At 36.9% G+C, this 23,183-nt stretch overlaps 2 protein-coding genes and 2 long non-coding RNA genes across 9 annotated transcripts; 3 read left to right on the top strand and 1 right to left on the bottom strand.

Moving 5' to 3' along the window:
* Positions 1 to 1,224: 1,224 nt before the first annotated feature.
* On the top strand, positions 1,225 to 7,132 carry LOC105166120 (uncharacterized). The gene is made up of 5 exons (XR_848143.3): positions 1,225 to 2,732; positions 3,466 to 5,444; positions 5,970 to 6,057; positions 6,427 to 6,531; positions 6,894 to 7,132. It is a non-coding gene; the product is annotated as an uncharacterized LOC105166120 (long non-coding RNA).
* A 1,444-nt stretch (positions 7,133 to 8,576) lies between these two features.
* LOC105166119 (uncharacterized) lies at positions 8,577 to 14,177 on the top strand. 3 transcript variants are annotated; one of them, XR_848142.3, is made up of 6 exons: positions 8,579 to 8,923; positions 10,328 to 10,599; positions 12,103 to 12,770; positions 12,875 to 12,957; positions 13,050 to 13,295; positions 13,567 to 14,177. It is a non-coding gene; the product is annotated as an uncharacterized LOC105166119 (long non-coding RNA). The 3 variants fall into 3 exon arrangements; XR_016066514.1 differs by having other exon boundaries at positions 8,577 to 8,923; positions 10,363 to 12,770; XR_016066513.1 differs by having other exon boundaries at positions 8,577 to 8,923; positions 10,328 to 12,770.
* A 1,595-nt stretch (positions 14,178 to 15,772) lies between these two features.
* Positions 15,773 to 18,052, top strand: LOC105166118 (mannan endo-1,4-beta-mannosidase 7). Its single transcript, XM_011085356.3, has 5 exons — positions 15,773 to 16,209; positions 16,276 to 16,470; positions 16,636 to 16,758; positions 17,390 to 17,592; positions 17,674 to 18,052. Exons 1-5 carry the CDS (start codon positions 15,832 to 15,834, stop codon positions 18,050 to 18,052), a joined length of 1,278 nt encoding a protein of 425 aa, XP_011083658.1. The 5' UTR covers positions 15,773 to 15,831.
* On the bottom strand, positions 17,510 to 22,504 carry LOC105166289 (glucose-1-phosphate adenylyltransferase large subunit 2, chloroplastic/amyloplastic). Of its 4 annotated transcripts, none has more exons than XM_088882516.1 (15): positions 21,566 to 22,504; positions 21,357 to 21,485; positions 21,042 to 21,215; positions 20,721 to 20,813; positions 20,565 to 20,648; positions 20,424 to 20,479; positions 20,152 to 20,245; positions 19,787 to 19,972; positions 19,624 to 19,704; positions 19,290 to 19,376; positions 19,110 to 19,214; positions 18,792 to 18,898; positions 18,618 to 18,678; positions 18,396 to 18,525; positions 17,510 to 17,986 (listed from the first exon to the last, which is right to left on the bottom strand). In XM_088882516.1, the coding sequence occupies exons 1-14, from the start codon at positions 21,788 to 21,790 to the stop codon at positions 18,424 to 18,426; spliced, it is 1,584 nt and encodes a 527-aa protein (XP_088738642.1). In that variant the 5' UTR covers positions 21,791 to 22,504; the 3' UTR covers positions 17,510 to 17,986; positions 18,396 to 18,423. The 4 variants fall into 4 exon arrangements, with proteins under 4 accessions (XP_088738642.1, XP_088738643.1, XP_088738641.1 ...); XM_088882517.1 differs by lacking the exon at positions 17,510 to 17,986 and adding an exon at positions 18,087 to 18,124; XM_088882515.1 differs by lacking the exon at positions 17,510 to 17,986 and having other exon boundaries at positions 18,105 to 18,525; positions 21,566 to 21,790; positions 21,872 to 22,503.
* Positions 22,505 to 23,183: the final 679 nt, after the last annotated feature.

Genomic DNA, 23,183 nt, shown 5'->3' with positions numbered 1-23,183 from the left:
GTTTTCCATATTGACTACGCTGTTTATTATTGGCAGAACACAGGGCTTGTTGATATTCGAAAATTGTATCTAATTTTCAGAATGTTAACAACAATTATCTCAAAGCAATTAACTAATTAGCACCACAATTTTTGGATAGAGAGTATTATTTTTCCGTTTTTGATGTGGAATTATATATAAATTGACCATACACATCAATTCAATCAATATATTAATAAAATTAAGAATAATTAACAAATTGCAAAAATTCATAAAGTGAAACAATATACATTAAAATAAATACTTGTACGGCTGATGGGATTTAAACTCATAATTTTAGTCTCCAAATCATTAACATTGGAACAAACATACACTATCATTTCAAGTGTCGTGAACTCCATTTCATTAGCAACTTTTCATACAATTAATTATTGCTACCGGCGGCATACACAAGCTACACATATTCGAACCATTATTTGTGATAGTAATTTTGCGGTCTTCTTACCTATCTACCAAATATCTTAACTATCAACGTGTGGTATATGAAATTCATCAAATACAACCACAGTAAGGTGGGCTAGTCCCAGCTCTTACAGTTGAAGATCTTAATTATTAACATGTGCTATATTTATTGTAACTAATGCATGCTAACCAAATCCGTCACATCCAATTCCATTCTCGACGAGCTCATACGTACAACACAGGGAAGGTAGTAGTTGGACGCACCAAAAAGGTATCATGACTCAAATGATGTATCGAAGACGAGTCTTTTTAGACGAATATGGTATTGAGATTTTCATAGTTTGTTCAAGTTTTTCCCTAGACCAATTCTTCGATGCCTATGTCTGCAAAGCTATTACGCAACCGGCTGGAGTAAAGATGCAACTCACTAAGCAAATAAAAAAAAAAATTACCGGGTGAAAGGTTAATGCCTAGCGAACCTTACGAACTGCCTTTTCCATTTCTAAAAGGACAAAAGTGACCCACGGGTATGGAGCCCGAAAGCTATGCTAATAAGAAGGGGAAGCGAATTCTTCTCACTATTATTTCCCCGGCAAAGGCCTATATTTAAGAAATGACGAACATGAATTTTTTTAAAAACGATCCTCAATCGATTTTGTTGTTTTGTGTTTACCTCTTTTAGTTTAGTGGTGTAAGAAATTTGTGGCCCAATGACCCATTAAATATAGGCCCACTTGGAGGCCCACACCCGTATCGAACCCAGGTTCCTAACTATTTAACCCTAACCCTCTTACTCTCATTTCTACCGCCTCACTTCTCCCTCTCTCTCCTTCTTGGCTGCGCCACCTCTGTTATCTCTCTCTCTCTCTCTCTCGCCATTATGGCTGTGATCTTCCCCAGCCATATTTTCCAGTGGCTTTTGGGAACTCACTCCCGACCCCTCTTCTTCCACACCCCTCTTAAATGTGTTAACCATTTATAAGGGGGTTTTGGCCTTCGGCCAACCTAACCGGTTAACAGTGTTTCTTCCTTCTTCTTCTTTTCCACTTACTGATAAAAGTTCTCAGTGAACTAAGAACCTTTGTGGTGGGTCTTGGTGACCGGAATCTTGTGGTGGACTTTGTGATTAGAAAAATAGTTGTTGCTTCTATGTGTGGTGCAACCGTGGGTTTGGTTTTGGTTGGGTGCGGTGCCTAGTGACCGTGTTCCCTATATTTGGATCTGGCTCTATGAGCCTTTATCCACAATCTAATATTTTTTGTGATTCCTTTATTCTTTTACTATTTCTGTATATTTGTTTGTAAATTTGGCCTGTAAATTTATTAAGAAGTCACTCCACTGTTGTAATAGTTGAAAGGTATGGTTTGTAAAGAAGTGCCACGAGGGGCCTTTTTTAAACCGTACAAGTGGTAGGGGCATGCAGAAAAGGAAAAGGTGTAATTGTTGTTGTCGACTCGGAATGAATGCTCAAGTTGAAGAAAACCCTTCCATTGAGTTTCCAGACACATCGAACTCCTGCTCGGGTCGAGGCTGCAACCCAACTCTGACGGATCAAAGAAGAAATGTATGCTAAAACACAGTTGATTCAGGGGGAATATTTATTTAATTTTCATTTAGATTTATGTCAATAACTATTTTTCAAATTGATCTTATTGGTGTTTACCGATAGATTAATTACTATGTCATTATATGTTACCAAGGATTCAATTTGGTGAATTTTCAAGAATACAACCGTTTCAATTAAAATTTATTTAGTTAACTTGTGATTCTAAAATGATAAAAAAAATTACAATTAAATTCAGATAAATTTTATGTAATTCTTGCTACTCACAAACAAAATCATGAACGGAAATTCTTTAGTATTTAATTTATTTCAGCATAAACACTGCAACCCTAGCAAACAAATATCAAAATTCAATTGAAATATCATGAAAATGCTATATAAAATTATCTTATTACATGATGATGAGTAGTAGAATCAGGGGGCAGACTACACTGACAAAGATGCAGCCCACTGGATTGTCGCAGGTTGTGTCCTAATTGGGAAACCTGATTTTGACCTACTCATGTTTGCGCTTTTTACTGCACTATAAAAAGGACTGTCACTCTCAGCGCCGCACATCACTGCAACTCTGAATCCATCGCTCTTGCCCTCCTCATTATCACCTCCTCCTTTCTAAACCCGTCGTCAGAAATCCTCCACCGCCCTCAAGAACCTGCCCCACCAACCACCTCCTTCTCCAGAACCTCCTTCGTGGTTTTCCCTTAAGCTTCTCTGATGGTTCTCAGAGGTAGTTCCTTAGATCCTTATTGTGTTGATTGTTTTGGTTGCATGTGAAATTTAATGTCAATTTTCTTCACTCTTTTGGCAACTTTTGATTTAAGATGTTTATGTTTCAGATTGTTTTCTCCCTGATTCACACTTTTTAGACATTCTTAAATTGATAATTTTGTTAGATCTTGGGTTTATTCAATTTTTGTTAGATTTTGGGTTTATTCATTTTTTTTTAGATCTTAACAACTTAATTAGACTCCTCTGGGCTTGTATTAACTGGATGTTTAATGTTCTACATTTCAGCATTGGATCAAGTGGCATAATTCTAGATAAGTTGCATGTTGGTGTTTAATTTTTTCACCTCTGGGGAGGAAAATACTTGTGATGCCTGGAGTTTTTTTAAATTCATTTTAGGCATTTTTAAAGGCAAATAATGACATCATTACGGATAATACTCGTAAGCTAGACAACTTAATTTCCAACAAAGTACGGAATGAACGAGAGAGGGATGGGGTTGGATTCGGAAACTATGATTGTCTCATACTGTTTTTTTGGAGTGTTAAGCGAAAGCATATGAAATACAATGTCACATTGATGATGATGTTTTAAATGCTTAATGAACTCTGTACTCTGTCCTATGCTTGTGAGATGAGATCTATTTTGGAAACATGAAATGCCAATTTACCCATTTCAGATTCTGTTTTGTTTAGTAAAATTCACCTTTTTTTTTCCCCTTCTCAAACATGCAGAAAACCTTCCGACTGAAGTTAATTTGTGATGAGATATTGGGTACCACTCTTGTGCTGGGACATGTTATGAAATGTAATCTTCCTCAAATCGGCACAAAGATTCTAATCCTATGGAATTGCAACCTTTGAGGGATAAAGAAGATATTCTCTATATGGAAATGGAATGGGGGTTAGTAGCTTTGCAGGGATATCTAAAGGTCAAGATGCTCATCTAGATCGGATGACTCAAGTACACCAGCATTGAGCAACATCATATTGATTTTTGAAAGGAATGAGGTACTACCTATTAAGAACTCTTCGGTTGGATTGGGCACCGGGGCATTGAATTTTTCATTAAGGAGTGAATTTTTGGGTATTGATTTTGTTGGATAATTGTATTGGATAATGGATACAGATACAAATACTTGGATATTTGTGAACGAAGTTGACGAGCTACATAAAAATGGAATGACTTTCCAAGACTCTGAAATAAAATACTTGTCCGAGAACTTCCCATTTACCGAGTTGGAATACCTTTAGAGCACAAAAGGGTTAGAAGCATACTCGTCGTGGGTTTCCTATCAATCTAATACTGAAATCAAAAGATTAATGGATTCTCTCAAAGATGACGAGGCAGTTAAAAGATACTTGGAGGACAAATATCAACGACACAAAGTTCCTAAGGACTCTGAAAGGCAAAACCAGGAGGAACCCCACCCATCTCTCTTGGAGCGAGGTCATGATGACATGGGTTTAAATAAGTCCAATCACTAGAGCGACAAAATTATTGGAGCTCAAATACGGTTCTTTTTTGTTAAGTTAGAGACAATCGACTTTCCAAAGAAGAACAACAAAGGAAAATCAATTGCTGAAGACAAAATGTATAGATATGAATGCTTAGAGTCTATTTTGCAAGCAGATACGATTGTGTTACCTACCATAGCACATGTTTCTAAGCATCCACATCTATACATCTTGTCTTGAGCAATTGATTTCTCTTTGTTGTGCTTCTTTGAAAAGTCGATTGTCTCTAACTTAACAAAAAGAATCATATTTGAGCTCCAATAATTTTGCCGCTCTAGTCATTGGACTATTTAAACCCATGTCATCATGACCTCGCTCCAAGAGAGATGGGTGGGGTTCCTCCTGGTTTTGCCTTTCAGAGTCCTTAGGAACTTTGTGTCGTTGAAATTTGTCCTCCAAGTATCTTTTAATTGGCTCGTCATCTTTGAGAGAATCCATTAATCTTTTGATTTCAGTATTAGATTGATAGGAAACCCACGACGAGTATGCTTCTAACCTTTTTGTGCTCTAAAGGTATTCCAACTCGATAAATGGGAAGTTCTCGGAAATATTTTATTTCAGAGTTTGGGAAACTCATTCCATTTTTATGTAACTCGTCAGCTTCGTTCACAAGTATCCAAAGATTTGTACCGAAATCCATTATCCAATACTATTTCCAATAGAATCAATGCCCAAAAACTCACTCAACAAAAAATTCAGTGTTTCGGTGCCTAACCACCGTAAGGGTTCTTAAAAGCTAGTATCTCAGTCCTAGCAGAAATCTTTTTGAGGTCGCTTAGCATTGGTGCACTCTGAGTTATATGATCTGAAGAATCATCTTGACCTTTAGATATCCCTTGAAAGCTGCCAATCCCAATTCCAGTTTCATTGAGAGAATATTTTCTATTTTCCTCAAGGCTTGCAATTCTAGAGAATTAGAATTTTTGTCTTGATTTGAGGAAGATTCACATTTCATAATGTGTTCTCTCACAAGAGCTGTATCTACTTCTCGTAAGCGCCAACACCTTCAAGTCGTCCATCAAATCTAAATGCTAATACGGATCAGAGAATATCATTAAACTTTGCTTCTAAAGAAGGTGCTTCTGGAAAGATTGATGCTGAATGTTCACCAACTTTCTTAGATGAGGTATTTGATGAAAATTCAACAGTTGCTGTATTTTGCTGCTGCCTTGAAGAAAGCCATAGAGCAGGCTCAAGTAAGTATAAGAATAGCAAAAATGTAATGAATAGAAAAAGGAATGGTTCTGAGCCTAGACCAAAGGGCCACCGGAAAGTTTTGGATAAGGAAATTAAGATTAACCATGAGGCTTATGGTTCAAAAGAGAATAATGCTAGAGTAAAGTATAAAGATTTGGATCCTATATTTGCTGGGATGATGGGAAATTACCATGTCAGTCACAATGATACACTTGCTAATGCAAGGAATGCTCAAGTGGAAAGAACATGGAGAGGCGTGCAATATGTACTTCTCCACTTGATCTTTGAACCCATTGCTTAATATTAGAAATTATGTAATTTTTATCCCAATTAAACTGGTTCTTTCAGGCAAAAGCACTTGCAGAAAGAATATGCATGATCTACTTGACCTGAAAGAGCAGGCATAGAGAAATGTAATATCCCTTATGGAAAATTTGAATTAATGATTGCCAAAATCCCCATAGATTTGTATTCTTGAAACTGAGTTTGTGTTGTGACAAGATTCTATGTGTCTTATTGCACAGACTAGCTGAATCGCTTGCTGCTGATATTAAGAGATGGACCATAGGAAAGGAGGGGAACTTGCTTGCACTTCTCTCGACCTTGCAATATGTATGCAACTATGCATTCTCTTCCCATATGCTACTGATTTACTATTACGTTTATCAGCATGTTTTTTTAGTCTGTATTTGGGTACTTCCTTCCATATCAAGATTTGAAAACAAAACTGGAGGTCTCTTGGTTTGTATTATGGTGGAATAAATTGCTACTAAATGCGTTATGGTTTAAGTTTGCCTAACTCTGTTACAAGTGATTAGAAGATTCTGTAGACATCTTTTATCACTATTTTTGGTCTTCAAATCTGGAAGCCGGATGTATTAACTAATTTTCATTTACATATCCTTGGGCCAGACAGCATCTGGCAGCCTATTTCCCTGATAGATATCATAACATATGCGAAAATTGTTTCCCTTGAGATAGCTTACAGGAAGGCTACTTTTTATGTACGTCCTAACGAAGTGCAGCAAAGAGGAGTTGCCATTCAGCAAAACACATATGCGACGATAAGGTTCTCGACGTTCTAAGGTAAGTTTATAAATGTAATAGTATGTGGAATAGTATCCTTGCTAGCATCTTATGATATCTGCACTAGTGAAATGGAAAATTGACAAGATTGTCAGAATTGGAACCATTCCTAAGTTTTCTAAAGTGAAAATTCTTCCAGTTATCAGTTGATGCACATCTTGTAGCATCACGTCGCTATAAAGTCAGCAACAGCTGAAGATGTAAAGTTAGGATAATCCACATTAAGAAATAGCAAATTCAAGTGACGGTTTTTGCCTCTATGGCATCACAAAAATATGTAATTGATTTCTGTACTCTTGTGTTACTGTCTTGCTTGGTTCTACATCTCACCGACACGCTTGCTCTTTCTCTATCTATGGCAGGCTGCATGGAACAAGTTCAACTCAGAGGAGAGGTGGATAATAATGTAATAGCAAAATTATCCGGAATGTATTTATTTACTTCAATTTATTTTTTCTGGTCTATTTCCCTAATATCACCAGGTGGGAGAACTGAAATTGTGCTAGTGAAATGCTTATTTTCACATCAAGGCCATAATGTGTTACCAGTTGATATGCACAAATGAATTTTCTTACAACGCAATGTAAGCAGGTTTTCCATTTTGACTGTGCTTTTTATGAACTTGTAGAAGTTCAGCAGCGTGAGCACCTGACCCTTCCCAAATATAGATCTATTTTTGTAAAATGGTTTTCTCATATGAAGAGTACGAGAAGCTACAGGTTTATATACCTAGGCGGGAACAAAATATTGATCCCATGAAGCAATGTTGATATGAACATACAAGGAAATCCTACATCTATTTCTATAAAATGGTTTCCTCATATGAAGAGAACAAAGTCTATATACACAAGCCCCAACAAAATATCTCTAACTCACTATCAACTAACGCTCCATGTCGTTCAAAAACTGAGAAACAAAATAAGAAGTTGCATCACTAATTAAAAACCGCTAAAAGAGAAACACACTATTTACAACAAACATTAATTAAATAGAGCAGTGATGAGGGTAATTTCCGGAAGATCAAAATATCCCTATTTTTCAAAGGAATATGCAACTAAGGACAGGATCCGCGCATGAAGACGCGGGTCGGGCTGACCCGCACCCATGGAACCCACCCGCCTTGGTAGCCGTCGGATCACTTGACACTAGGACGCTCACCTGGCATTTATGAATATTTTGACAAGTGCATTTATCATATTTTCTTAATCTCACTCGCTCTTAGCTGATTGTTTTCGACCCCATTTTTTCTGACTTAAGCATCGGAGGGCCTTAGATGGGGCTACCCGGCAAGCCTAACGTTTGTTCTTTTTATTAGGATCCACTTGTAAGAAATTCAAAAAGGGTTTAGCGACCCGATCTTAGGGTATCAGGTCCAGCGACCCGACCCCAAATCGTGCGACCTGCATCAAGTAGGGAAAGTATCATCTTCCTCCTTGAGCTGCTGGAATGGATTGATTATACCTGCAACTCCATACACTAAGTTTAAACCAGACAATTTTTGTCGTAACTAGTGCATGCTAAACACAACAGATTCACGTAGTAATTCCATGCAGGTGATCATCTCAATTTGATTTAAATTTTACGTTAATAACTATTTTTCATATTGATCTTACTATTGTGAGAATTAAGTACAATCAAGCTTACAGGAAGATTAATTACTACGCCATATATATCATGAAATATTCAATTGGATGAATTTTCCAGATACTATTGTGAGAATTAAGTACAATCAAGCTTACAGGAAGATTAATTACTACGCTATATATATCATGAAATATTCAATTGGATGAATTTTTCAGAATACAATCGTCTTCAGTTAAAAAAATTTCAATTAATTGATGATTCTGAAATGATAAAAAATTTATAATCAAACTCATATAAATTTTGTTTAATTCTTACTACTCACAAATAAAATCATGAATGGAAATTCTTTAGGGTTTAATTTATTTCAGCATAAACACTGCAACCCTAACAAATAGATTTTAAAGTTCAATTGAAATTTCATGAAATGCCATAGTTTGTTTTATATAAAATTATTTATTACATGATGATGAGTAGTAGAATTAGGGGGCAGAGTACACTGACAAAGATTTGAGCCCACTGGATTTTCGCAGGTTGTGTCCTCATTGGGAAACCTGATTTTGACCTACTCATGTCTGCGCTTTTTACTGCACTATAAAAAGAACTGTCACTCTCAGCGCCGCATATCATCCATGGCACTTGCGCTCTTGATTATCGCCTGCTTCTTTCTAAACCCCTCGTCAGAAATCCTCCATCGTACAACCTCCTCCTCCGCCCTCAAGAACCTCCACCTCCTCCTCCAGAACCTCCGCCTCCTCCTTCAGAACCTCCGCCATGGTTTTCCCTTGAGCGTTTCTGATGGTTCTCAGAGGTAGTTTCTTAGATCCTTGTTGTGTTGATTGTTTTGGTTGCATGTGAAATTTAATGTCAATTTTCTTCATTTCTTGTTAACTTTTGATTCCGGCATGAATGTGTGTGATTTGGTGGAAACTGGGAAGGATTTAAGATGTTTTCTGTTCAGATTGTTTCCTCCCTTATTTTTCCGGACTGCGTTGATTCATTGCATCTACTGACTGATACGGACTGATTTGCACTTTTTATGAATTCTTGAACTGATAACTTTGTTAGATCTTGGTTTTCTTGAATTTTGTATAGATCTTAACAACTTATCTTGGCTCCTCTGTTTTGTATTAACTGACTGCTTAATGTTCTAAGTTTCAGCATTGGATCAAGTGGCATAACTTGGATAAGTTGCATGTTGGTTTTTAATTTTTCACAGAGGAAAATACATATAAATCCTGGAGTTTATATTAATTCATTTTAGGCATTTTTTAAAGGCAATTTATGACATCAGTACGGGGATGACACTCGTAAGCTCGACAACTTATTTCCAAAAAAGAACGGAATGAATGAGAGAGGGATGGGTCAGATTCAGAAACTATTATTGTCTCACTCCACGCATTTGGAATTTTAAGTGAAAGCATATGAAATACAATGTCAAAATGATGATGATGTTTATACTTTAATTATGAATCCATGATATGATATTAGTTTCAGGTATACTCTGTCCTAGATGGTTGTCTTCTGCATTAAGAAAGTTTGGTATTGAGAAAGTTTACACATGAAATCACATCTCAGTTTAGGACATGTTACATGTATGCATTCCCTCATGTGTTTGGTATTGATTATTCTTTATCTTTTGTGACTTCCATTTTGAGATATGTTTCATGGATGGGATTGCTAGACACTTCCATGTAATGGGCTCGAGACAGATTCTCATTCTATCCTCTAGACCTTATACAATTTTCTTGCCTAAGTGTTTTGTCTTTGATACGAGTACTTGAGCCTTTTAGAGTTTGTACATTGTCTGCACGATCACACTTCTATACTTTACATTTTCTATTTGATAACCTTGGTCTTAGTGTTTTCTTACTTTGTTCTTAATGTTCTCATGTTTTATTCACGATAGTATTTCATTAAAATATGTTGTGCTGCATAAGCACATCGAATAATGATGTGGTTATATATCTAACTTTGTTTGATCCTATAACTAAACAAAATTTGTCTCGTTTTATTCTTTTTGTGGTAATGTAGATGTTGTCAGTAAATATATATTCTATGTATGTTAATTTTATTAAAAGGTGCTATGTGCCTTTTTCATAACATAAGTGATGAGTCTATTCTGAAAACATGAATGCCCATTTACCGATTTCGTATTCCGTTCTATTTAGTGAAGTTGACTTCCTTTTTTTTGTTTTTTCATTCAAACATGCAGAAAACCCTCCGACTTAAGTTAATTTGTGACTACAGATTGGGTATGGCTCTTGTGCAAGAACATCCTATGAAATTTAAATCTTCCTTGAATCTCCACAAAAAAGTTCAATTCGATAGAATTGCAAGCTCAAGGGATAAAGAAGATATTCTCTCACCTTGAACTGGGTTAGCAACTTTGCACGGGTATCTCAAGGTCAAGATGCTCATGCAAATCACATAACTCAACATGCACCAACAATGAGCAACATCAAATTGTTTTTTGCCACAAATGAGGTACTACCTCTTAAACTCTTCTGTTGGAATGGGCATCGAGGCACTGAATTTATCATTGAGGAGTGAGTTTTTGTGCATTGATTATGCTAGATAGCTGTATTGGATAAGAGATCCTGGTACAAACCATTGGATACTTGTGAACTAAGTTGACGAGCTACATAAAAATGAAATAATTTCTTGGGGTACTGAAATAATACTTGTTTGAGAATTTCACATTGAGTGAAATTGAGTATCTATGATGCATAAAAGGGTGAGAAACATACTCAATCAATCTAATATTAAAATAAAAAAATCCACGTATTCTCTTAAAGATGACAAATCTATTAAAAGACACATGGAGAACACATTTTTTCAACTATACAAAGTCGCTTAGGACTCTGAAAGGTGAAATTAAGAAGAGCTTCACCTATCTCTCCTAGAGCGAGGTCAAGATTACATGAATTTAAATAGCCCAATGACTAGAGCAATAAAATTATTGGATTATTGGAGCTCATATACAATGCTTTTGTTAGGTTGGAGACAACCAGTTTTCCATAGAAGCACAACAAGGCAAAATCAATTGTTGAAAGCAAAACGTACAAATGTAAATGCTTAAAGCCTATTTTGTCAGCAGAATGCTATTGTCTTACATGCCATAGCATATATTTCTCCATATGGAGTTTAAGTTAAGAGGTAATGGGAAATGTAATTTCAAGAATAGAGAAAACATCATCTTGCATAAGTAGGGAGCATTAAAATGTGTGGCTGGACATGACTTTAGCAAATGGTTGATTCAACATTTAATGATGGAGAAGTCATGTCCAACCACTGATTTTGATGCTCCTTACCTATGTAAAGTGATGTTGCTTTCCCTTCTCCTGACATTGCATTTGTCATTACCTTGTAAGTTAAACTCCATGGGGGATAAGCATGTTCTATGGCAAGTAACACAAATTTTGCTGACAGAATAGGCTCTAAGCATTTACATCTGTACATTTTGTCTTCAACTATTGATTTCCCTTTGTTGCGCTTCTTTAGATAGTCAGTTGTTTTTAACTTAATAGATTATAACCGTGTTTGAGCTTCAATAATTTTGCCGCTCAAATCATTGGACTGTTTAAATTCATGTCAATTTGACTTGGCTTCAGGAGATATGGGCGGCATTCCTTTTGGTTTTGCCTTTTTAGAGCCCTTATGACCTATGTGTCTTTGAAAAAATGTATCCTCCAAGTATCTTTTAATTCGTCATCTTTGAGAGAATCCATTAATCTTTTGATTTCAGTATCAGATTGATGGGAAGCCCACTACGAGTATGCTTCTGAGCTTTTTGTTATCCAAATATATTCTCTTTCAGTCAATGCGAAATTTTCGAACAAGTATCTTATTTCAGTTCTTGGGAAGTCATTCCATTTTTATGTAGTTCGTCAACTTCGTTCACAAGTATACAAGAATTTGTATCGAAATCCATTATCCAATACAGTTTTCCAGCAAAATCAATGCCCAAAAACTTACTTTTGAATGCAGAATTCTGTGTCCCGGTGCCCAATCCAACATAAGGGTTCTTAAGAGGCATACCTCATTCCTGGCAGAAATCAATTTGATGTTGCTGAGTGTCGAAGCAATCTGAGTTATGTGATCGGAAAGAGCATCTCGACCTTTAGATATCCTTGAAAGCTGCAAACCCAAATTTCAGTTTCCATCGAGAGAATATCTTTTTTGTCCCTCAAGGCTTGCAATTCTATAGAATTAGAATTTTTGTGCTGATTTGAGGAAAATTCACATTTCATAAGATGTTCTCGCACAACAGCAGTTAGAACTAGCATTGTATTGAAAGAGCTCTAGGAATAGGCCTAAACATGGAAAGGAAATGGAGAATCTTGTTGGAACCAGCAATGTATTGAAGCTATCAAGAGGGCTTTAGTGGGAAAAGGATAAAATAGCTATAGAAAGAGCAATACGAGAACCTCATGAGAGGGCATTTGCTGAAGCTGGAGAGAGTTCAACAAAGAGTTCTGGTAGAGGCTTAGGAGAAGCTTGAGAAAGCCTCTTTGGTGAAGCAATCGGCTGATAAGGCCTCCACACAAGTCAAGCTTAGAGCAGAATGAGCTGCAGCGGAAAGAGCCACAACAGAGGCCCGTGAGCTTGCTCTAGAGAAAGCAAAGAACACAGGCTGACAGATACCCCACAGAAAGGTTCTTATCTTCCTAAGTTCGTATATTAGTCTGACTGATTTTTCTTTACACAAATAGATTCTTCACTTGTATGGCAGAAGATGATGGATCAAACTTTCCTGCAGGATCTGGAAAATGGATGAGTACTGAATCAGTGCCGAGATGTGAAGCAAGATTAGAGAGGCATCGGAGGATAATGGAGCAAGCAGTACGCACTTCTCCACTTGATCTTTGAAACAATTGCTAAACGTTACACATGTAATTTTTGTCACAATCAAACTCATTCTTTGTACCTTTCAGGCAAAAGCACTTTCAGAGAAGAATATACATGATCCACTTGCCCGAAAAGAGCAGGCTGAGAGAAATACAATTTCTCTTACGACAAATTTGAATTACAATGACTGACGAAATCCCTGTAGATTTGTATTATGACAAGACTCTGTGTCTTATTGCAGAGACTAGCTGAATCATTTGATGCTGATATTAAGAGATGGACCACGCAAAAGTAGGGGAACTTGCAATGCACTTCTCTCGACCTTGCGATATGTATGCATTTCTTACCGTATGCTCCTGATATACTATTACAATTATTACCAAGTTTTTTTTAGTCTATATTTGGGTATCCAGATCATGATTTGAAGACCAAATTGGGGGTGTCTTGTTGTGTATTACTGGTGGAATAAATTGCTACTAAATGTGTTATGGTTTGAGCTTGCTTAACTCTATTACAAGTGATAATAAGATTTTGGAGGCATCTTTATAACTTTTTTGGTCTTCAAATCTGGAAGCCAAATGCATTAAGCATTTTCATTTTCAGATCCTTGGGCCAGACAGCGGCCGGCAGCCTATTTCCCTGACAGAGATCGTAACAACTGCTGCTGTAAACTGTAAAGAAAGCTTACAGGAAGGCAACTCTTTATGCGCATCCTGACAAAGTGCATCAAGGAGGAGCTACCATTCAGAAAAAATACATATGCGAAATTCTTCCGGTAATCAGTTGATGCACATCTTGTAGCATCACGTCGCTGTAAAGTCAGTAACACCTGAAGTGTAAATTAGGATAATCCACATGAAGAAAGTAGCAACTTCAAGTGACAGTATTTGCCTCAATGGGTTTTTGTTTCTATACTCGTGTTACTTTCTCGCTTGGCTATACATCTCACAGACGCTCAATGCTCTATCTACGACAGGCGGCATGGAACAGGTTCAACTCTGAGGAGAGGTGAATACAATGCATTAGGCAATAGTATCCAGGGATGTATTTGTTTAAATCAATTTATTTTTTCATCTTGGAGATGAGGTGCATTCTCCCTAATATCACCAGATGGGAGAACTGAAAATGTGTTAGTGAAATGCTTTATCTTCATATCAATGCGTAATGTAATTCAATAACCATGCATCAGTTGATATGCAGAAAAGTGAATATAATATAGTTCAGACAGATAACCCCGTTTTCTTACACTGCAATGGGAGTCTGTTTATTGGCAGTTGTGTAGGACTTTGGGAACGGACACCATTGTAACATTGGAAACATACATACACTAAAGATTCCGAGTCTCGTGTACTCCATTTCGTTCGCAACTTTTTGTAGAGCTGTTAGTTGTCAAGATTCACGTGCATGGATATTGGCTACCTCAAAATTATTGTAACATTGACGGTGACAACATATTGGAAACAGCCCTCCCATCCATTTCATACCACAACCTCAAATGTCTGTCTATTTCATAATAATAACCTATTCATTAAGATAATATTATGAGTGAAATTGGAAATTCGAACTTTGCCCTTTCATATTACAAACTTTTAATTCAAATTTGCGAGGTGGGTCGAATCCGACTTTTTATGACATAAACGAGTACTTGTACAACTAGTTGTACATAATATCAAAATTTTTGAGTACTTATACAACCAGATGTAATATTACCAATTTCTATAAATCATCAATTGAAGTTGATCATCATTTTGTTTACTAGAGTTGTGGGCTTTTTGTGCTGAACCGTCAAATTATTGTTATCGTTCTATATTAGTTGATTAATATTGCTAGCGGCATATATACACATATTCGTACCATTATATATGTATGATAATAATTTTACAACATTTTTTACCTATGTACGAAAGGTCTTAATTATCAAAATGTGGCATGTAAAAGTTTAGAATACAACCAAAGTTGAGTGGACTAGTCCTAGAGCTTGTGGTTCAAGAAAAAGGCTCATTTATTATGATACCGGTGGTGGCAAAAGAAAGATTTTACGTGCCACAAAAAGTATGTAATATAGATTCCTTGGAAATTTTGTTTTCATGGAGTATTTTATTAGTTAATCTAATTCAATTTATACATGATGATAATGATCATGATGCTTGTCAGGCTTTCCTCTTGCTACTCAGTCCACTCAATTACTAATGGCAACTAACAATCAAATACATGATGAGATGGCACAAAAGTGGAAAAACTACTTGATAAATAATGAAATTTAGACAATTGTAAATGCATTGTCTTTTTAAAGGCAAGATTGCAATTTTAGTCTCATAATTTAGAGTTGGTAACTTTCTTTTTAAATTAATTGATTTTTATAATTTTATTCTTTTTTTGACTAACTTGACTAAAAAATTGTATGTGACTTGCTCATAACCTAATTAAATTGCAATTTTATTGCCCTAACTTAGGGAGGGTTGGCATTATTGGTCTTGCACTAATTGTTGAGTAAGAGTTGGTATTTTTAGTCCTGCATGATTAATTTACGGAATTAAAATTTGCAATTTAATTAGGTCACGTGCAAGTCATATGTAGTTTTCCAGCCAAATTGGTCGAAAAAAGATTGGAATAACGCAATATTAAAGTTACATGACTGAATTGCTAAAATCAATCCATGCAAAACCAAAAATACTTCCATTGCAGGACTGAATTTCCATTTCTGGCTATATTTGTCGCTAATATTGTCTTTAAGGGAAATGAAATTAGGGAAACCACATTTACTATATACGTTTTCATTGTTGTGAAGAAATTTAAAGCACAAACCACAGAACCTTATGATACCTTTTGATTAAAGTAAAAGTAGAGACAGAATCATAAATTCAAGACATGGCAATTACAATATCAAAGAGAAACTATAGAAAACTTGTTGACAGTACAAAAATGAAGAATTGGGGTCTGATATTCTTGCTTGCTTTCTTGATCCACACACAGAAGTCGCATTTCCAGGCCACAGCAGAAGATGGATTCATCACAGTGGAGAGAGAGCATTTCATCCTCAACGGCAGCCGGTATTACGGTCACGGATTCAATTCCTACTGGTTAATGTACGTGGCTTCTGATCCATCTCAGAGATTCAAAATCTCTTCTGCATTTCAACAAGCTGCAAATCATGGCCTGGAAATTGCAAGAACTTGGGCTTTCAGGGACGGCGGATTTTCTCCGTTGCAGTATTCTCCAGGCTCTTACAATGAACACATGTTCCAGGTCTGGCTCGTGTTTTGATCACAGATTTCAGGCATTCTCGTTTTCCTGACAGGTTTGTCGTGACAGGGACTGGATTTTGTGGTGTCTGAAGCTGGAAAATATGGGATTAAGCTGATACTGAGCCTGGTGAACAATTATGAGGATTCTGGAGGGAAGAAACAGTACGTGAACTGGGCAAGAAATCAGGGCCAGAACTTATCTTCTGATGATGATTTCTTCACGAACTCAGCAGTGAAGGGGTACTACAAGAACCACATTAAAGTAAGGAAACACAGGTTTCTGTCACAACTTCAGATCCTCCTTAATCAATGGTCGATGTTCTTGTTTTCTTTTACTCATAGTTCATTTTACTTTCTTACATATTTATCCGGGGAGCGATGATGATTAATGTAAGTTCTTAAAGTTTGGAGTCTTCTTGATAATTAGGCTGTTCTGACAAGAGAAAACAGCATCACGGGAATTGCTTACAAAGATGATCCTACGATAATGGCGTGGGAGCTTATGAATGAGCCAAGGTGCAGCAGAGATCCATCAGGCAGCACCATACAGGTTTTATGGCCACTTATTTTTGCTTGTTATCAACAGCTGCTTTTCTTGATTTTCTGGCTCAAATTGAACCCAACACCTCACCTACTTTTCCAACCCACACACCCACTCACTAGTGGTCTTGTGATTGGCACTTGAATCTGTTAAACTTCACCAATCACTAGGAATGACAAATACAGCGGGTCAAGTAGAGTCCCCTCCTTAATTTGTTTAAAATGGGTCGGGTTTGGATCTAATTGACTGGTTTTGGGATTTGGACGAGTTTGATTTTATGGACTTGACTGTGGTTGGAGTTGGAGATGGCTTTTGGTTTTACGACCCTGGTAGGGTTTGGGCGGGTCTTTGGTTTTGGACCCGGACCACATGAAACAATATTTACAAATATATTAGATTTATTTAATACATATATTGGTACAATATATTATATTTTTAACGAGTTTAATGCAATTTATCCTCTTGTGATATTATAAATAAATAAATTATTCCCCTAAAAAAAATAGTAACTCATCAAATTTCTAAACTATAGCACACTAAGAACGAAATGGGGGTGCCAATTGCAATTAACCTCCACTGATAATGATTAAGTAGATATAAATGCAGGTGGAGCTAACTACGGTGGTTCTCTCTCCCCCAGGCCTGGATCGCAGAGATGGCTTCTTACCTGAAATCTATAGACCGTAATCACCTGCTGGAAGCCGGGCTAGAAGGCTTTTATGGCCAATCAGATGCCCACGAGCAGCAAAACAATCCACAGTTTCAAGTGGGAACAGATTTCATTACAAACAACCGGATTTCAGACATAGATTTTGCCACTGTTCACTCATATCCAGACCAATGGTAACCATTGCTGTAACCTCACCTGTCTCAGTTCACATGGCCAAACCTGGAAAATTAATATTCCTTCTGTTTGATGAACAGGTTAACCAGCCAAAGCGACGAAGCCCAGCTCTTGTTCTTGAACGATTGGCTCAACAGCCACATTCAAGATGCGCAGACCGTTCTGCAGAAGCCGGTTCTGTTTGCAGAGTTTGGAAAGTCATCCAAGGATGCTGGATATGACACGTACAAGAGAGATGACCTGTTTAATATGGTTTATTCAGCAATATATTCATCGGCCGGAAGTGGAGGCGTAGCAGCCGGCGGCTTGTTCTGGCAACTTCTGACTGAAGGGATGGATGACTTTTCTGATGGCTATGAGATTGTGTTTAGCGAAAACCCTTCGACAGCTAGTCTGATTGCAGATCAATCACAGAAACTCAACAAGATTCGCGAGAAATATGCAAGACTCAGATTTTGAAGACAATACAGGTCAGTAATGGGCAAGACTCAGATTTTGAAGACAATACAGGTCAGTAATGGCACAAAGCATCTGTAATAGAAAACATGATTACAAGAGTGTCAGTATTATTTCTCAAAATCGAGAATTCTTTTACATGTTTACACCTCAAAGGGTATCTGAACTGAACTAGATTTTTATCTTACTTAACCTAGGAAAGCCAAAAGCTCACATTTATTCAGGTATTAATGTCAAGAAGCTAGTGTTCTCTAGTTCTTACATACAGGGTAGACTAGTTACTTATTCACCCATGAAAATTGGACTCTACTATCTATGCAAGCAGAAAGCAGTGTCAGCTTCTTACAGTGGGTCAACCCAGTATAAAGATTCCTTTATATGATTGTTCCATCTTTAATGGTGGAATTCTTCAGTATAACTGTGATGCCTGATCTAATGTAGAATCCTTCATCAGCCCTGTCGGCTTCTTCAACACACTGAGGCATCCGGCAAACCAGAAACTTTATCAGTACAGATTGAACTTTTCTTCTTCGTCAACAAGTTGTAGATAGAGTAACTAGAAACTTACATCTTTATTTGCAATGATGACATCCTTTCCAATCTTTGCATTCTTGTCAATTATACAATTACTTCAAGAAAAAGCAATGACGATGAGTCAGTCTGGAAAGGACAATGCACATAATCTAAATCGAAGGCAGCATTTTCCGAGTTTTTATCAAACACACTTTAATCTGAATCTTACCTGATTTTAGTGTTATGTCCAACACCAATAGGAACCTTTCCTTCTGCCAGAAGAGATGCAATTTCAGATTCCGTTTGATAATAATCTGCACCCATCATCATAGTATCCTGAAAAAGGCAAGATTTTTTCTTTCAGGAATCGTACTTTTTTAGCTTAACAAAGAACACCCACGAGCATGTTGCCCCAACATTCATTAAAAACCATGGTCTATTAACAAAAACCACGTTGAAACACAGAGGAAGAAGTCATTTCCTCAGCTGCAAAAGATGTCTAGAACTAAAAGGAAATGATTTTTAGAGCTCAAGGTATAGAATTTACCTTAAGCTCAACACCATAGTCTAAGCGTGATCTTACACCTACAATAGAGTGCTGAACACTACATTCCCGCAAGAAGCAACCATGTGAAATTATTGCATCCACTATCTGGAAGAAACACTTTTATCAGATATGCCAGAACAAGAAGCGAAAAGCACTACAGATGAAAGATAAGCAGCATACCCTGCATTTTTCGACCTTAGTAGGTGGCAAGAATCTTGGAGATGTATAGAAAGGAGTCTTCGGATCATTAAAATCGAACTTTGGAGACTGAAACAGAACATGACCCGCATTTAGCTTGCAGATTTAGATACAGAGCCCGAAACTTTCGGCATTATGTGTAATGCTCCTCCTTATTGCAAGCAATGCTAGTCTTTTCACAACCCATATCGTTGAATTAATATTTGTCTTAGAATTTTTTGACAAATCGCCAGATGCAGATCAAATTGGCAATTATATTTTATCAGATTTTAGCAAAACGGTTCTCAGAAAAAAAATCAGCAACAGTGAGACTGACCTGATCAGTGAGGGCCAAGTTGGCATCAAAGAATGACTTTATGGTTCCAATGTCCTCCCAGTAGTCACTAAATAAATATGCCTGGTAACAGGATGAATCGAAAAATTCAATACAGAAAACCAAATTAAAACATCCCTACAAAAATTGCTGATCCCAATATCACCTGAACATTATGATCCTTCACAGCTGAAGGAATGATTTCGGAGCCAAAGTCATTGCATGACGGGTATGTCCATCTCAGAAGCTTCAATAGGACATCAGTCCTAAACACGTAAACACCCATTGAGGCAATGTAGGGAAAGTTCATAGCCTCTTGACTAGAAAGTCCCAAGAGAGAGGTATCGACTTGCTGCAGAGACATCATCACATGGTGTAAAGAATGATGGAAAGAACAAGTGAGAGATAGAATGTGAGATGGATATTTACAGTATAAACAGCAAGACTGAATTTCCTCAACCCAATTATGAATGACAAATGTCATAGAGTACATAAAGCTCAGCAACTTCTGCTCGCCAGTGGAGACTTTACCATTGATTTCAGAACAGAGCCTTTTGGTTTCTCAGCAAACTGAATGATACGGCCCGTTTCATCAACTTTCATCAACCCATAATCTGAGGCTCGGCTGCATTGTCGGAAAACAATTGAACAAACTCAGTAATCCATCTTCGAAAAATTTATAAAGTTTTTATGCTACAAAGTTCGTATATCTATGAACTCATTTGTGGATCTCTAACAAGTCCCTGAGCATGAAGTAGGAGATGCGCTAACATCAAAGTTGAAAGGATGGATCAAGCACACACCTATCATCCATGGGCACACACGAAACCGTAATGTCTGCATTTGTATCTATATGTTTCTGCAAGCACATTATTCATCATTAGTGAAGTCTTGATTAAGAACATAAAGTGACGTGAAGATACTGCCTCAAGTCACCAGAGTACCTGAACAAAATCCATGTAGTCCATTCTGTAAAGATGGTCCCCCGACAAAATTAATATGTGCTCAACATTTTTGTTCTTGGCATCCTACGAACACATTAAGACCCACCAAATTATTCCTTCCCAAAAATGATTTCACAACAATATTTAACCACGCACCTCAAAAACCCATATAAATTGTCGAACAGCATCTGCTGTTCCTTGGAACCATTTCTTTCCTGCATCCCCTGGTGTCTGCGTGGCAGCTAGAACCTATGTCCAAAATACATACGCTTCAAAATTGTGACAAACAGTTGTGGGTCCGAAACTGAACAAGAAAAACAAGAACTCATACTATCGTATAGGACAAAAGTAATTAGTCCATCTAGCGAAAATTATTTGCTGACAGCAAATGAAAAACTTCCAGAAATTAAGTTCAAATCAAGTACTATAAATCATAGCCAATTACTCCATAAAGCTTTCAGTCATTTCACATCTCACCTCCACAAAACCATCCCCGAAATTCACGCCGTTTCCAAAATTATAGGTCCGAGCAAGGTGCCGATTAAGGGAAAAAGAGTTGAACTGAGTCAAAATGAAAATCTTTCTTATCCCACTGTTAATGCAGTTGCTCATCGGTACATCAATTAGCCTGTAACAGCCACCAATTGGAACCTACAGATTGTACAAATATTAATTCTTGTACCTAATCAGCAACCAATATACATTAATCATAAGTGAAAATGACATCTATATAAGAATGAACCAACACAAGAAAAATACAGTTAAGCAACTCAAATAAAAATCTTGTCTTACTGCTGGTTTAGCTCTCCTGCTTGTAAGAGGAAAAAGGCGAGTTCCAGCACCTCCACCCAAGATTATTGAGGCAACTGTTCCAGGATCTGCCTTCGGATTCTCTTCAAAGAATGACGAAGATTCAAATGCCTGCAACCATTGTTCCAATCAAACGACAGCCACAAAACATTGCATAAAACCAAGTTTATGAACAAGGGGTGCTTTCTTACCACCATTTCTTTGTTAATGTCACGCGTAAGAACAGAGACGGTGACTCCGGGCTTCAAATTTCCTGACCTTTTCCCACTCAGATTCTGTCGAGTTCTTCCAAAAACCTTGTCTTTCAAACTGCCTCTAATTTTTTCTCCCCAAAATCCATTTTCTCCGTTGCTTAAACCCCCATTGGTTCGCGCAGGCAGAATCTTAGCTTTAATGGTCGCACAGCAGGAATCCATCTTCTTACAAGATCGTAGAATGATTCACCAAATGTTCAACAATATAAAAATAAGGGAAAATCAATGAGTATGAAATCTTACAGCCCACGAGAACCAGGAAAGCAGAACTACTTTTTCTCAAAGATCTCAAATACTAAACGAAACTCCCCAGGAAAAGCTAGAATCTTGAAGTGGAAAAGTTCCAACCTTTACCCACTAAAACTTCACCCCAGAATCACGAAAAACAACAAAAACCCAGATCACGAGACACTTCCTTTAACAAGAATCAACAACAGGCGGATTACAAGAAAGGTCGCAGTTCACAAAATCTTGGAAAGCGGAACGCTTGTAAGGCGCATATTCAAGAACCAAGGTTGATAAAAGTAAACTGAACTGTAACACAGTCTTAATGCATGTGAAGATCAAGAGAGAGAAAATGAAGAAGAAAACGTGTGAGATGGTGTAGCAAAGTGAAGTAAAGAGTTGTGAATCAGTCTTGGTGGGCCTGTGAATCTAACAAGAAGCCTCCGAAAATCGTGTGGTTGTAAAGTTAAACTGGGAAAGGTATCATTCCAGAAAGAGTATGGAAATGGGAGAATCGAAATTAATTCAAGCATTGAGGCAATAGAATGTGCAAGTGTGTGAGTTTGATGAGAGCCATTTGTGGAAGTTGGTTCAGACTCCCATATTTGCTTGGGAATTACAGAAACTGGAAGATCCAGTGGTCCGCCACCTCTCTTGCTATTTTATTACACTTTATTAGCCACAAGATTTGTTACTAGGAATGATCTTTTAGTAGAATTAGAATATCTAATTTGACTGGAATTTCATAGTAGGGCTGTGTGTCAGCCAGTGGCATGGTCTCATACCCTACCGAATTTATGTTGACTTAATTTAATAATATTTAAGATTATCAAAGTTGGTTGAGACGTGGAGAATATCTTTAAATAAAAATTTGGGTAAATTACAATTTTATATCTTAAAATCATGTGTAATTATATAAATATTTTATATTTTTTATAAAATTACAATTACATCTATTCAGAAATATTGATGCAACGTATATCAAGGGATGTTCATGAATGCTTTTTTCTTCGAAGAGGTATTGGTATAGTTCACATTTACAGTCCTTGATTTATAGTCTATTTATACAAATTATTTTTGTCTTTATACTTAACTACATAAATCACCCCAAACAATCAAAAAGCATGGGTAGTTTGTATAATGTTGTTAACATTTTTAGGGGTGTTTGTGTAATTTTTTAAAAAATAAAAATGTTAGTGAAAATGATGTTGCTCTTTGGTGGGTGTGTAATTTTTTTTTTTAAGAAATAATAGTTTGTGTAAGTAGACCATAGATTAGAGGTGTGTGGATATAACTATTCCTTATACTTATAACTTTAAGAGGTATACTC

The sequence above is a fragment of the Sesamum indicum genome, linkage group LG7 (assembly GCF_026168435.1).
Source record: "Sesamum indicum cultivar Baizhima isolate 11 linkage group LG7, ASM2616843v1, whole genome shotgun sequence".
Taxonomy (NCBI): Eukaryota; Viridiplantae; Streptophyta; class Magnoliopsida; order Lamiales; family Pedaliaceae; genus Sesamum; species Sesamum indicum.
The sequence above is the reverse complement of the archived record's forward strand: the minus strand, read 5'-3'. Positions and strand labels throughout refer to the sequence as shown.